The following is a 15,394-nucleotide window of genomic DNA, read 5'->3' as shown; positions in this document are numbered from 1 at the left end:
CTTAGAAAAGAAAAGTACCGCGAAAATACAACCTTTTTGCGTTTTCACGCATGCATAACGCACACAGTTTTCCAAAATTGTATCCGCCAAAAAACTGTGGTGCGTTATACGTGGAATAAGTCCGACAGCTATATGAAACCACGTGTAAATGAATGTTTCCAACCATTTTTCACCTTGTATCGGAACGTTTTGTATCACCGAGAAAAGTGGTAGAGTTTGAGCGGGAGATCAAGTGCACACTTACCGTCACACGAGAACCGTAACATCGGTATTTGTGGCGCGAGAAATAATGGAAACAAACTTCCTCAAAAAACAATGCCAATATATGAAACTGTCATGTAAAGGTATAGGCTATGTGATCTAAAAATTAAAATACTAGTTTAAAAGCACAATGAAGGTTTAACTTGAGGTATATTCCGCAGAAAATTGTCCTGTTAAAAAAAAAATGAACAACGCCGAAAAATCTGGATCCCTACCTACAGCTTACTGTGTATAAGGTTGCGCAGTGATGTTCTGCGTCTGGGTACACGTGATAAGCTGGACTCGCTTCGAACGGGAGTACAAGATCTTATGAGGGATTAGGAGCGAGCTCAAGTTCACAGAGAAAAACAACTTATAAACACCCCAAGCACTGTGCGCAGTATTCGAAAACAGGACAACTTACAAGGTTATTCACATGAAACTAAACAGGTACTCACCTCATGTTGTAAGAGGCAGTGCTGAGGTCTACTCCCAGTCCAGAGAGACTCCCATCCAAGTCCGCCGCCAAGTTGTCGTCGATATCCTCCACCTGCCAGTTGCTCATTCTGTTGGCGGACGGACCTAAGGAAACAAAGACATGGTTTATAAGGAGGCTTGACACGGGACCTTTTCGAAAATTAAGCGGCGTCTTCTCGTGTCGAATCTCCGTCGCTTCTAGATGTTCCAGTCGTTCCCAGTACCTAGAGAAAAAATATGCCAATCAATTTCATTCTTGTGTTTCTAGCAGAGTAACATAATGATGACTCGTAACTACTGGAAATCCATGAAGAGCCTTTGACAACAATCCAGTGTGGGGCGTGGACTATATTACAGGTAAAATGTCGCTTTGGTGTATTGATGGGGACAGAAATGTGTGAATAGTATCGATATGGTGTGGGTAATGATGATACAATCTATTGGTGACTGTTGAAGAAAGCTTTACGTCCTGAGCCATTCTCGACTTGAAGAGTGTTCCGCTGGAGTATGTTGTAAATGAAGAACGAAGTATATCTGCTTCTTCATACTACATGAGTAATTACTATCGACTGGACATGGTAAAGGCTGCTTCCAAAGCTTTCAATGGTCGTGCATGTGCATGGTATTCTATCGTTTAGTAGCGATCTCAGGGAACATCTACTGAACTCTGCAGGCTAGTAAGTCAGCCAATAGGCGTTCAAGCACATCTTGAAGTAGCCAATGAAGAGCACTCTTGCCAGGTACAGTGGCCGGCAATAAAACTGGGACACCAAAATCCTGACGCCCCGTGCCGGAGCGGTCAGCACATTGCGCTACGACGCTAGGGGTCCCGGGTTCGAATCCCGGCCTGGGTGTGGATATTTGTGAGTGTCTATTCATCAATTTCCTCATATCATCACTCATCCCCATCTTCGCAATTAGCCAAAAGTGGCACAAAAGCGAAGTAAAATAAAGCAAACGAATCAACCTATATCCTTCAATGAGTAATGTGTGTTGCCTAACTCTACGGCGGTGGTACAAGTTGCCATTGAAAATTTGCTATTAAAATCTACTTATCGCCTTTGTGTTAGGCAACACACACAATGCTTTGCAGGGAAGCGTATAGTTCAGGATGTAGGTGTCTCATTTATATTGCCGTTGACTGTCAGTATTCGGGGGAAGAACACATTTTGCAAGAACTATAGACAGTGACGTTGCCAGAGAGGGCAAGTGCGAATGCTTCCGGAGAAGAAGAAAAATAGCATGGGCGTCCGGGGGGAGTGGTTTCCCCTTTGGAAAATGATTGATTGAGTTCGTGTTTTAAGTCCACTTTATGCACAGTAAGGCTAATCGGGACTGGACCTACAGTTTAAGGAGGGATCCGAACCACTATGTGCCTCCACAGGGAATCGAACCCGGGACCCCTTCATTACAAGACAACGACGCTACCACTGCGCCATCGGGGAGGCTCCCTTGGAAAATGAATATCAGACTAACATACCGTAGTCGCAGTAATATACGTTGATTATAATGAAGGAATGATAATTACAAGTACAACTGGTACAGATCATTGCGGGAATAAGGTATATTTAAACTGAAGAAGTGTTTTTCGGGGAAAAGTATTGAAAAGTTATGAAAAATGTTGGCAGTACAAAGAAAACATTTCCAACATCTTCCGAGACAAAAGTACGTGAATCCTTTTCTCGTAATTGGGAAATATTTGAATTAAAATCAAGCTATGTGTTTGATTTGGTTGGTTAATTTAGTGTTTTAAGTCCACTTTATGCACAGTAAGACTAATCGGGACTGGACCTACAGTTTAAAGTGGGATCCGAACCACTATGTGCCTCCACCGGGTATCGAACCCGAGACCCCTTGATTACAAGGCAATGGCGCTACCACTGCGCCATCGGCGAGGCCTGGTGTGTGTTTGAGTTGAAGGGTTATCCGATTTCCCGGGCACGCGTTCGAGCGGCACAATAATTAAATGAAGGCACTGTATCTCCACGGGAAAAAAAAAAGATTGCGAGATAAAATGCACAAGGAAATGTGTTACGTTGAAATACACATAAAATTTTGTCTCCCGATACGGTAAAATACTGTGGTTTTTTTTTCCAGCTCACGAGAAGTTTGTATCACTTCGTTTTGAATGACTGGATTGCAGCTCTGGGTGCAGTCTTGGATCTTTGGGAATCAGTGGACCCTTGTGATCCTCACACCGAAACGGAGTGGTTAGCACATCGCGCTACGATGCCAGAGGTCCCGGGTTCGAATACTGGCCTGGGCATAGATGTTTGTGAGTGTCTATTATCAATTTCATCATGTCATCACTCATCCCCATCTTCACAAATTAGCCAAAAGTGGCACAAAAAAGCGAAGTAAAATAAAACAAATCTATCCATCGAAACGGACGCTTGTACTGACCATGAAATCAGAAGTACACGTATAATATCAATCAATGATAATGATGTCTCCTGTTAACACATGAGAAATCACGAATTTTACTTCCTCTATTAAAGGGTGTCTTAAAAACAGGAAATCTTGAAACGGAGGTGTAGAGAAGAAAATGTATAGTTGCAAGAGATGTAATCGTCGAATACGAGAACAGAGGATGCCATTACATACTTCTGAAGAGATGCGTAGGTTTATGACTTCTTGACGACGTCCATTGTACGCAGCGATTCTTCAGTTCCAGCAGGGCGAGTCAAAAAGATCTATAAGGAAACCGCTCAGATTTCAGATTTACGTAGAGCTATGTAGGACGTCTCTAGACGATTGCAGGAACGGTTGCTTAGAAATGGTCGTCAACTTCAAGTCATAAAGCTACGCATTTCTCCAACGGTATGTAATGGAATCCTCTGCACTATTCATTCTCTTTTCCACACCCCCTTTTCAAATTTCTTGTCTTTCTGAGACACCCTTCATACAACAGCAAATTTCAGGGAAAGAGGGCGCCCCTACAGCCACTCTCTATATACGCGCCGGACTCCCTAATGTCTCATTAATTTATTTTCGGGCGGCAACGCTCATAATAATAATTTGGCACCAAAACCAACATCTGCTTCGACAGTTGAGTGTCTTTGGATGCAGCCAAGGTATGTTAAAGGTAAGCAAGCACGCGAATGAGTGGAATCGAAATGAATTTTCTTGTGAATATTTTGGTGTACAAAAAAACGCTGAGATAAAGGAAGAAGACTAGAAGAAATAACGATGAAAGCTGCGAAGAGAAGAATTCGGAGAAAACCGCACCATGGAAAAATCTCAAGTGGGATGCGTATAACATGTTAAATGTTATACATATTATTTCCAGACTAACGATCTTCGCGAACGTGTTACTGGAAGTTCTGCATTCTGCAGACGCATTTTGTATATCGTAGGACGCAGGCTTGATGCGTATTCCTGGGACATAGGAAACGTGTCCGAGGTATGAAGTATATGCGCAAAGATCGTTATTCTACAGATATAACACTGTGCAGCCCACTTGAAATACTGACGGTTTAGGCAGATGCAGTTTCAATCCTAAAAAATGCACATCATTATTCAACCAAAATACACAATGTGGAGCACAGGGCCACACAAAATCTATTTTAATTTTTGAGAAAGATTAAGAATAACACTATTATTTTAAATAATGCATTTAAATCTAATTCTGCACCAATTGATTGCTATTTTAAGCGACGTTCAGCACTAAAATATTTCAGGCAGAGAGTTCGTATTCATAATCTTCCTCACTTCAAATCACTTTAAGACAGAATCTCTCATTTATACATATTTACCTGATCTGCTCAACCTAGAACCACATGGGAAAAGAATAACTTATTAACTTTAAAAATGAACAATATATCAAAATATATGTCACTACTCATATCATTCTCTAAGTTTTGTAAGACAGCATTCCAAATTAAGTTTCACAATTAGGCATATTTTGTTGCACTGTTATAACATAATCATTAGCTTGATTCTGAAGACTAATGGTTGTCTCACTTGGGGGCTTCTTAGACCGAATCAAAACTCGAAAACAAGAAATGTTTAACAAAACAACAGATAAATATATGTTCTAAAAAGCAAGAGGAAACTATGAGCTAAACGTTGCTATATCAACGGCCACAAAATTAGACAGCTGGAGAGAAATGCGCTAGTGCCATACATAGATAGACAGCTGGAGAGAAATGCGCTAGTGCCATACATAGATAAAGGCCAAGCAAGCGAGGGTCAAGAATGGCTAGTTCCCGCACACGATATGGCAAAGTTTACCATGCAGTGTTGCCTAGTGTGTCAGCCTTAACTGCGAAGGCAAATAGGTCATTGCCATCCATGCGCTTTGCAGCAAAAAAATGATGTCACGTACATTACTAAGACGAGCTTCAAAACTAGTACATCATTGTGGTAAACGTCCGAATGAATGAATATGCGAACATTGTCACAGATGTAGCAACAACGCACAACTTTTCCATCCGCCTAAGTTTGTGTCTCCGAGTATAGCTTTCAGACTTGGTTCATCCAACTACCAATCGTGTCTTTTCTCATCTAATTGCCAAAGTTTCGGCTCTCTTGAAGAAAGGAAATTACAGTTACATTATTGTTTTGATTACTTCGTAGATGATGAATCAAGTTTAAAATGTAGCAACGTTATAGTTCACAGTTTCGTGAGAAAACACTTTTGGATTACGCAAGTTTATGATTTCAATTGCATGCAGTCTGCATTACTTGATTTTTGCACCGAGTTTCACTGTTGGATTGTAACGTGGTATTTCTGAAATGCACACTCAATAATAATGTTATAGCAGTTCACCAAAAAACGCCCAAGTCCAAACATAATTTGACATTCTAAGTGGGGAACCATCAAGTCTGCTTTATTTATTACAAAATGGCCAACGGAAGTATTTTAAAATCTAATTTCTCTAATGTATTGTATGTGCACTTACGGATTATTGCGGTAATGGCATTTAAAGAAAATGCAGCGCAACTTTACGGCACCAAACAATTGTCACGTCCTCAGAAACTTGGGGACTCAAATTCAGTTCTCGCACAAACTTTGTAAACAGTATTGTCTAAGGAACATCTTTACAAACAAGATTAGAGTTGAACTTTCATCACCAGAGGAACACAATAAATGAACTGCGAATTCGGTATGTAAATATTGAACGTGCATAATCGAACTGAATGCTGAGAATAAGAGTGATTCGGAGACTTTGCATATTTTCAAGGATACTGGATGTGTCAACACCTATACAGTATGCAAAATCATTTTTGCCACTTAGGGCCAACTTCAAGTACCATTTTATAAGCGCTTGGAGGGCACAGGGTACGTACGTAATCACTAAATTCTCCTATTCCAGACTCAACTCTGAACAAAGCTTCCATTTTCACCAGTTTCTTAGCTTCGATGCATCCTCTTGCCTCTGTTAAGGCAAAAGAACCGTCATCACGAATGCGGTCTGGCGCGTCGCTATTGCGCATGAGCTAACTGGACGAGTCCAGTGGCAAGATAGGGGTGATGGCTATACCTGGAACGCAGACGAGGAAGCAAGCAAAACAGTCTTTGTTTCACTTCGAAAAGGGTTATCGCAAGTCTTAACAGTAATCACAAACAATGAAAAAGAGCTACAGTAAACAACCCAGTGCCCAGAATCGAAATACCGATTTGAAACCCACAACTTAGTTTATACCTACTTCCCCCTTCGCTTCCAGTCAAAGACGATCGAATAGTACTTCTATATTCACAGCAGGATAAACATTATCGGTACTTGCCGATTAATAGTGCGGATTGTATTTCACAATATGTCTACAACTGCATAAAAACTTCGCTTCTTTGAACGAACTTTCACAATATCGTGAAGATATCAATTCCAACGCATATACTTTATTGTTGCGACATACATGATATGGAATTCGCGATATCGAGCACTCGTTTCAAAGGTCATCTCGCAAGTACAACAAACAAATCAGCAACTAATGTAATTAATTTGCACACCAATTATTCTCTGATAATATGATTATAGGATTTCATCTTAGGTGACACTCGTTCTAATAATATGTATGCCATCAGCAAGTAAATTCTACGTGCCAAACAGAGATTTTTAACATTTACTCCTGGAAGAATCTGTACAACACAAATACGATATTTCTTCTTTGCAAAAATATTTGCAAAAACCATGACAAAAAAAATCCGAAGTGCTTAACATGTTTTTCCTGGTTACCCAGCGTTTCTATAAAAGAACTATCCCCTCCCCCCAAAGTGAAAAATAGTCTTAATGCAACCATCTATAGTCTGTGACGTATAATATTTTCAGTTTCCGTAACTCTTGCTGCAAAAATGAGCATAAGTGCCCCTAAGCCAGTCAAAAAGCACCTCAGCAATGAATTACGGATGCTTCATTGGTTACTCAAGAAACTAGCTTACTGCTACTCCGAAGCATATGATATTAAGATAAATCTGATCTTTCGTAATTAGTCATTTTTCTGTTGAACGAAAACAAAACTTAATATGACAGGAAAAATCTGTGAAAATGACTGTTGTTAAGTAATTTCAATAAATTGTATTCTTCGTGGTCATCTATAAAAAATCGTACAATAATAAAGTCGCATTTCTCTGCAAGTAGTCGCCCACGATAATTTTTAAGTAGCTACTGAAAATGTGTAATCTGTGTTTGCAAAAATGCGCAATTGCTCATAACTGCCACTTTCTTCAACACTAAATATTGGATATTTGTGTTCTCTCTTTATATGAAAACCTCTCTTCTGCAACTTTTGGCTAATTGTTACGATGAGAATGAATAGTGATTAGGTGAAATAGATGAACGGGCACACACCAAGGGGACATTCATTAACTCTATTATGCACGAATTGTAATGAGAGGAAGAGGTAAACGGGCAAACCCCCCCCCTTCAATTTTTCAATTTGTTAAGAGTTTTCTTGGAACTGGAGGGACGGAATTTCCACAGAGTTGCTTATGGCATGGCAGGTGACCAGAGAAAAGAGAATAAAGGATAAATGTTATATACGATTATAAAAGTGAAGGTAACAAACTATCTAAAACAATGATGCATTGAAGTGGCGGCTTCACTCCGCTCCTCCCGGCGGAATATTCTTGACATAGAACATTATTATTATCTATCCCAAATTTCTAATTTTATTGAAAAATGTCAGTTCCAAAAAAACAACAGTAAATACACACATGAACTAAAATGGATTTACATCGAATTCAGATTCTGCAGAATGATAGGCTCGTGGTGATCATCAATAATAATTTATTACAATTAATGAACCAACATTCGCCCATACATAAGTACTGTAAATCCAGAGCAGTCGCTCATTGGGTGGGAGAGGGCGAAGGGATAGGTCACCACGGGCACCGAACGAGGGAGGAAAAGGTTGCAAAAAAGTACACGACGCGGCGCCCTTAATTTCAGTTTGAAATTAAATCTAAAAGTTTTCTTCCTTGCTAGGCTCGCAATGCAACATTTTATCTACTAGTCTAAATGTGGTTCTATTAAAACCACTATTGTGATGACGATTTTATGTATGCCGTAATAATTGCAGACATTATTTTCGTAACATCTCTGACCGTTATACATTTGCAGCTTGGGAGCGAGTCACTACTCCAGAGGCATCCAATCGACAAGCGAGACGATGACGTCATCTGGAAACCAGCACCAATCGTTGACCCTCTTGCTCTCGTTCTGCACTGTTGGTAGGCTCGCTAGCTGCACCCTAGCCCAGGAACCTGTGGAGCGAGCTAAAGAAAACGAGTCTCTACGCAAGTAGTGACTCGAGATGATTCGACCAATGAACTCGTGCGAGGTTAAGCTACCAACTGTTTGGAGCAGCGGGCACTGCTTTACTCCGCCAACTCGCTTTCCCCCCTTCTCTGCTGTTATGCGCGGCCTTGTTCCACACAGATTCCACAGACAGACTGGCGCAGGAAGCTGGACGTGTTCCGAACATAATCTGACTACTGAGTATATGCGTAATACATTCGTAACACATTGCAAATTATCCAACAAAAGATTTTTGCTGAGGTGGGTTCCCGCTTGAGACGATTTCCACAATATCTGCTACTGATTTCTTTCGCCGTCTAGGATTGATGTTTACGCGTGAATTTTAATCAGGGGTGTAAATTTAATAACATTTGCCTCACGCGTGGGCTCTGTTGGAATCATGTTGATGTATAAGCCAACAAGGGGCCCACGTAACAATGTGTGAAGACATCAAGTCGCACAAGAAACAACCAGTGTGAATCGAATACGGTGTGATAAATGCACTCAGGAATCTTGCACTCAGCTTTCTTCCCAGGGCCTGACAGCCTCAATCGGGGTTGCCAAATGCCAGCGTAAAGACGCGCTAGATTCCATCTAAAATATCACCAGAAAAGCGCTAGGCAAAGTGAAAAATCACCAGAAATAGCGCTACAACACAAAAAAGTGAATTATAGCATAAAACAGTATATTTTCCTTTATAAAGCATCATAATATGACGAAGGAAATGTCTCTTTTTATGAGAATCTTGGGCCGTGGATAGTTCGTTCATCAATTCCGAAACGTGTGCATTGTTCCGATAGTATTCAGAACTTCCCGTGATATAGACCTACTGGAATTGTGAATGAAAACAGTAGCTACGGGAGGGGGAGCGGGGGTAGTTGCCTAGGGCGCGAAAGGAACTAAAGAAAATTCGAAACAATAAATATATAAAAATAATAGTAAGTGTACATCATTTTCATTATGGAATAGTAATAATATCCATTCCAGTGCATTTGAAATAAATAGTTACAAATGAATTACATTGCATTAACGTATATTTTTGATTCCCCAGTGAAGCTAGTATAACTCACTACAAATTTAATATATATATAACAAAGAGATTCTTCGGCACCAGAATTTACACCAGAAAATCTTAAAAACGAACACCATAATTGCGCCTTCGCGCAAAGAACAGATAATAAGTTGGCACCCGTCCAACGTCTCAAAACATCAGATCTGATTTAGAAAGCTCCAAATTAGCATCCCTGCGGGGAGCGGTAGACGACTTTGTGACACCTGACCGGGTCCTCTGTCCCATCCAGATCTGGTGTAAAAAGCAACAAATTGGCAACCCTGCCTCAATAGAGCAGGGACCGAAATCTAACACCTGGCGTAAGCAGTTCTGCAGCTTAAGTTCTAAAGTACACTGCAAAGTGTGTATCTAATTGCGAACTAGAGCTCGTGGTTTTCTTGAAGAGAGTGCTTATGTACCTTCTTTGTCCATCTAAATGCGTCTGCACCTTAGCACCAGCCGCCATCAAGTGCCTAAGATCTCTGTCGGAAAGAATTTGTTCACGCAATCACAAAACGACATTTTAAAAAAAATCGTGGATCCTAGACCCTATGCTTTTATAAATTCGTTTTAAATCTTGTTTATGCTAAAATAGGCTAAAAACAGGAAAACAAATTCTGAGATGGAAAACACTGCTGTATTACTTGAGTCTTACCTATCCTACCCAATGATTGTTCGAGTTGATACTTTAAGTCCACTTTATGCACAGTAAGGCTAATCGGGACTGAAACTACAGTTTAAAGTGGGATTCGAACCACTATGTGCCTCCACCGGGTATCGAACCCGGAACCCGACAACGCTACCACTGCGCCATAGGTGAGGCTATCCTACCCAATAAGCTTCGAACAGGAATCGAAAGAGGGCCTCCTGTTTACAAGGCGATAATTACCGATAGTTGCAGGACGAGAATAAGGATGCCTATCTTGTCTCGACAAATCTCGGAAGGTTTAGCCTCATCCCTAATGATAAATCAGTGTAGATACCACAGGTTTCTGATCAAAGAAGATAGTTGAAACCTGCGTCTCTTCGACTCATTTGATTTTGATTTAATTTCTTATTCGCTTTTCTGCAACTTTTGGTTAACAGCGCAGATGAGGATGAGATAATGAAATTGATGAGGGACTCTCAACGAACATCCATCCCCAGGCAGTATTCAAACACTCCGCCACGGAGACCGGCGTCTCTTCGACTCCCTTACACCCTTTTCGTCATTGGCCAACCATAAAACCTAGAGTTAGTTAAGTTGTCTGGTGATTAGCACTTCTACGCAGTTGCTACGCCACTGATTAACACTATTCCTTTGCAAAAAACCAAGACCGATAGTTTAATCTCTCTCCCAGACTTCTTCGTGAGAATTTCAATCAGAAGGCGCCCCTAGAGCTGGACCGGACACTACACGGATAAGCGAAACCTTGCCTCAAATTAGATAGCACGCTGAGCTTTTACCTACTTCGACGGAAATTTCACAAACAAGCGAAATCCAGGAAGGATTCAGTTTTAATTGTTTTGATGTGCTGACCTCTACGGTTCAATGAATCCTGAAACTCCACCAAAAAAATAAAAATAAAAAATAAATCGGAATCTGTCCAAGATATTTCGAACGAGTTTCATGTAATTTCACGACACTGAGGTAGAATCTACACGGTTGTGAAATTATACGTAAATTCTTTTAATTATTGCAACTCGTATAATACAGTGTTTCCATCTAGCTACAACGTAGATAAAATATCATAAGTTAATACATTTTGGAGCCAATTCACCTCCTTGATACTATAGTGGCATTATATAAAAATCAGCGGCTCTTAAACCTGTGGTCCGCAGATCACCAGGACACCGTCTCGCTCTTCCAGAGGATTCGGAAAGATTTGAAGATATGTTACGAGCATTTTTCTAGTTGTGAATATTCAAAGAAAATACTATCAATTACATAAATAAACTGATCTACAAATTAAATATGTTCCATGAGTAAAAATTGATATTAGTTATCCTTTTCAGTAGAGATTGATTACAAAACTTCTTATCATTGGTTCGTGGCATAACTTTCAAGACAAGGTTTTCATATTATTTCTAAAATATGCACTTCTCCTGACTTCCTTACAGTCCTGTAACTTTGTTATCTCACACTACAGGATAAAATAGGAAAAAATATTTCAGCTCTTAATATGTGTGTGTTTTATACCCTATCAGACACATTTTTCAACTGCAATCTGTGATGGGCATTTGCACCTCGTCTGCCTAATCTGAAATGGAATGCATCACACACACACACGAGAGCGCCCAATACCATAGTTTTGCGTTTATTTATTTTCTTTTTTAAATTTAAACCACCCATTAGGTGTTAAGAGACATGAGACTGTCATATCATAGCTCAAGTGGTTCCCTTAGTGTGCGCCGAAGCACAGGGGCGTTGCGAAAATTTCAATATTTTCACTGGAATGAAAATTACTTGTAAGTCTTCACAGGGTTTTAGTACTTTTTAAATATAAAATATTTCTGAATTTGAAATCTGTGTTTATTTTTTAACTTAAGGCAAGCAACCTAACCACACTTATTCAGAGTTGCAAGTGTTATAGATAGGCCTACATTCTGACTTGGGTGCCACGGAAAAATCTTGAAACACTAAGGACGCCGTGAAATGAAAAAATTGGGAATCACTGTCATTGCTGAAAGTTTCGAAAAACCACCCGTGGTGTTTACGCCAATTCGTCAGATATAAAACAACGTGATTTTTCTTTGGCACATCCATGTAACACTTGTAAATTTATCACAATGTTGAACGTTGCAGAGATTCGGATACTCTTAAACTGTACGTCTAGTCCCGGTTTGCTTATTTGTGCATAAAAGTAGATTTACAACAAAGGTTGCTAAACAAGTTTCTGTTTCTGGGTGTTGACATTATGTGAACGCGTTCTCTCAAAGGGCTGCTGGGTTCGATTCCTGGTTCTCAGGGTATACTTCAACTGTAGGCCCGGTCCCGATTGGGCTGCATGTGCATTAAGTACATTTACATAAACAAACATGGAGTGTTCTGGCTATAAGTGAACCCACAAATCACTTTTATACCGTCATAAGCATTTATTCCTTACTATCTACTCCACGAGAAGTCGAGGCCCCTGCCGTTTCATACCATCAATAAGAACTACACTACAAGTCATTCACTTCACACTCGAGTAAGCGATTATTCCACCGCACAAACAGGGCCGAAGCAGTAATCTCACTTATGCAACAGATTCAGGCAAACAACTAGAACAAAGGCGGCTACAAATGCCCAGACACGTCCATGCATAACAGCAGGCAGACCTTGCCTCGTGCCTTCAATGACGGCACACACTGCTATTAGAACTTCACATGTAACAAGTTCCTCGTAAGTCACAGCAAGGTAGCAAATGACAAGCAATACCCCCCTTTTTCCCTTTGCATGCTTCGAGCGTGCGCTGAAGTTCACCTAATAAAGATAAAGTTACTAACCGTTTACTCACTTACTCTCTAGCATTCTAAAACCCGAAGGTTTATGGCTGCAGCAGCACAAGCCTTCCATCTGTCCCTATCCTGGACAAGATCAATCCGATCTTAGATTTCTTTTCGGTTAATCTCAAAGTTGTCCCTCCATTTTTGTCTTGGCCTTTCTACAGATCTCTTACCATCATGTTTCCCAACAAGAATCCTATAAACTCTTTTTTTCCTCTCCCATTCGTGCCACATGCCCTGCCTATCTAATGACAGTGGACTGAGTGAATTGTTTATCAGGTGTTTTGTTGTAATGTTTTATAATTAGAACCTACTACGGTATAAGTGGAAATAATGTGCAAATGCATTTTTCTATGAGGTGTCATGTCTAGATTGATCCTTTATATTCTCTGATGAGCCTTGTAATCAAGGAGTCCCGGGTTCGACACTCGGTTGAGGCGCAGAACGGTTCGGATCGAGCTTTAAACTGTAGGTCCAGTTCCGATTAGTCTCTGTGCATAAAGTGTTCTTAAATCTCAAGTATACTAAGATACACGAATAGAGACCACCCATATCAGAAAACGAGCCTGGGTCTCCTGATTACGAGACTGACCTTAAACACGACAGCGCGCGTTCTTGTAACGTTAAATCACTTCAGAGGTTTAACATGCGAGGGCCTTAGTAAAAACGCAAATGAGGGTATCAGAACGTAGACAAGCAGTAATAATATCAATGGAAGTGGAGGTTCCTGAGTGCCACGTGCATTACTTCATCTACATACGATGTCATAACGAAGGTTCCTAGTTCGAATCACGGCATGTGCATTGTTGACTGTGCCGTCATCAACTTCATCTAGTCATCTTCGTCGTTGTGATCAGCTCACAAAGGCGGAAAAAATGACGTAATATAAGAGACAAATATGTGCGCACAAAAAATTCAGGATGTGTTTCTAGGTGCGTATTTGACCTAACTTTTCCGTCTCTTTCGGCGACCATGAGGGTAAATAAAGATTAGGCAAAAGGAACAACCACACTCAGCTTGAGACTCGAACCCAAATCCAAAGGCCTCCCTGGTGGCGTTGTGGTAATCAAGGATTTTGTTTGTTTTATTTTACTTCGCTCTTTGTGTCACTTCTGGCTAATTTGCGAAGATGCGGGTGAGTGATGATATGATGAAATTAATGAATAGACACTCAGAAACATCCATGCCCACGCCGGGATTCGAATTCGGGCGCTAACCACTCCGCCACTCCGGGCAGGCTTGTAATCAAGGAGTCCCGGGGTCGACACCCGTTGGAGGCGCATGATGGTTGGGATCCCACTTTAAACTGTAAGTCCAGTCCTTGTCAGTCTATCTGTGCATAAAGTGAAATTAAAACACAGACCGGAACCCAGTACCTTAGACGGTTCCGTGGCGTAACAGCCATTGCGAGCGGTCCCCGTTGAGAGCTAAAAAATATATATATATATTCGGTTCTGACCCAGCATCGTGAGGACAATTGGGGATCTGCTTGAAAGTAGCGGGATTCGGTCTCAAAAGCAAGAAAACAGCGGCGATGGGACTCTATGCGCTGACCACACGTCACCCAACCAAAAGACTCTTGGCAGGCCTAGACAGCGCACAATTACCTCTCATCGAAATCGCGAAGCTATGCAGACTGAGGGGTCAACTGCATCGACAGCCCACGCGCGATGACGTAAATGGGGCGAAAAGATACTGATGCACTTGCCCTCCTCTGGCATCCCAAAGCTTGTATTGTCTCTTGAGTTGCCATAAAACCTCGTACAGTTCACGACCTGCAGGCAATGCACTATCTAAATGCAATTGGAATTGTTGTTTTTAACTTACGTAACGTGCACTCAATTCAGAGTTACTAAATGGGGCAACAACTTCAAGAAACGTCTAGAACATTTCTAGGAGACTGAACTCAAGAAACTCGACAGCGCTTAATTAACTCGCTACAGACCTGAGGAAAGGTTCACCGTAATATTATTAAGTTGAAGAGTATTTCACTTAACAAGAGGAAAGAGCAAGACGAACTATCTGCCGGAAATGGCCGAATGCCAAGATTTCTTTTGATTACACGGGTCAAGCCATTCCAACCACAAGGATGACCCTCAGCAGTGATACCGAGAACGTCTCAAGGGTCATATGTCTCTTGAAAGCAGCCTTCCCCAATCGGACGACATTCCAAGCTGCGTGGAAGCCACCTAAATACATTTATGTGCATCGTTTGACTCAAATCTTAAGAAGTATTACATATTTTCTTGTGGACCACTACATAATCGAACTGTATGTGCCTTGTCGACACTTACAGTGATACGACGGGCATTTCTTCCCCTCTCACTGATACGATTAGAGTTTGTACGGAGAAGAGGCGAGACTTGAGCCAATCTCATAAGGCCTGTCTCATTTTCTGTCTTTGATCTCGAAATAACAA

At 40.9% G+C, this 15,394-nt stretch overlaps 1 protein-coding gene across 6 annotated transcripts in view; it reads right to left on the bottom strand.

The window, feature by feature from the left end:
* The window catches only part of LOC146004289 (transcription factor CP2-like protein 1), a 226,762-nt gene that overhangs the window by 132,264 nt on the left and 79,104 nt on the right, over positions 1-15,394 (bottom strand). For all 6 annotated transcript variants that reach the window (XM_083143005.1, XM_083143006.1, XM_083143007.1 and 3 more), the window contains one exon: positions 699-822. In XM_083143005.1, coding sequence (XP_082999131.1) covers positions 699-822 — 124 coding nt within the window. The remainder of the gene's footprint in view (positions 1-698; positions 823-15,394) is intronic.

Source organism: Lepisma saccharinum, chromosome 21 (genome assembly GCF_977018435.1).
Source record: "Lepisma saccharinum chromosome 21, izLepSacc3.1, whole genome shotgun sequence".
NCBI lineage: Eukaryota > Metazoa > Arthropoda > Insecta > Zygentoma > Lepismatidae > Lepisma > Lepisma saccharinum.
Note: the sequence above shows the minus strand (reverse complement) of the source record. Positions and strands in the feature narration are given on the sequence as shown.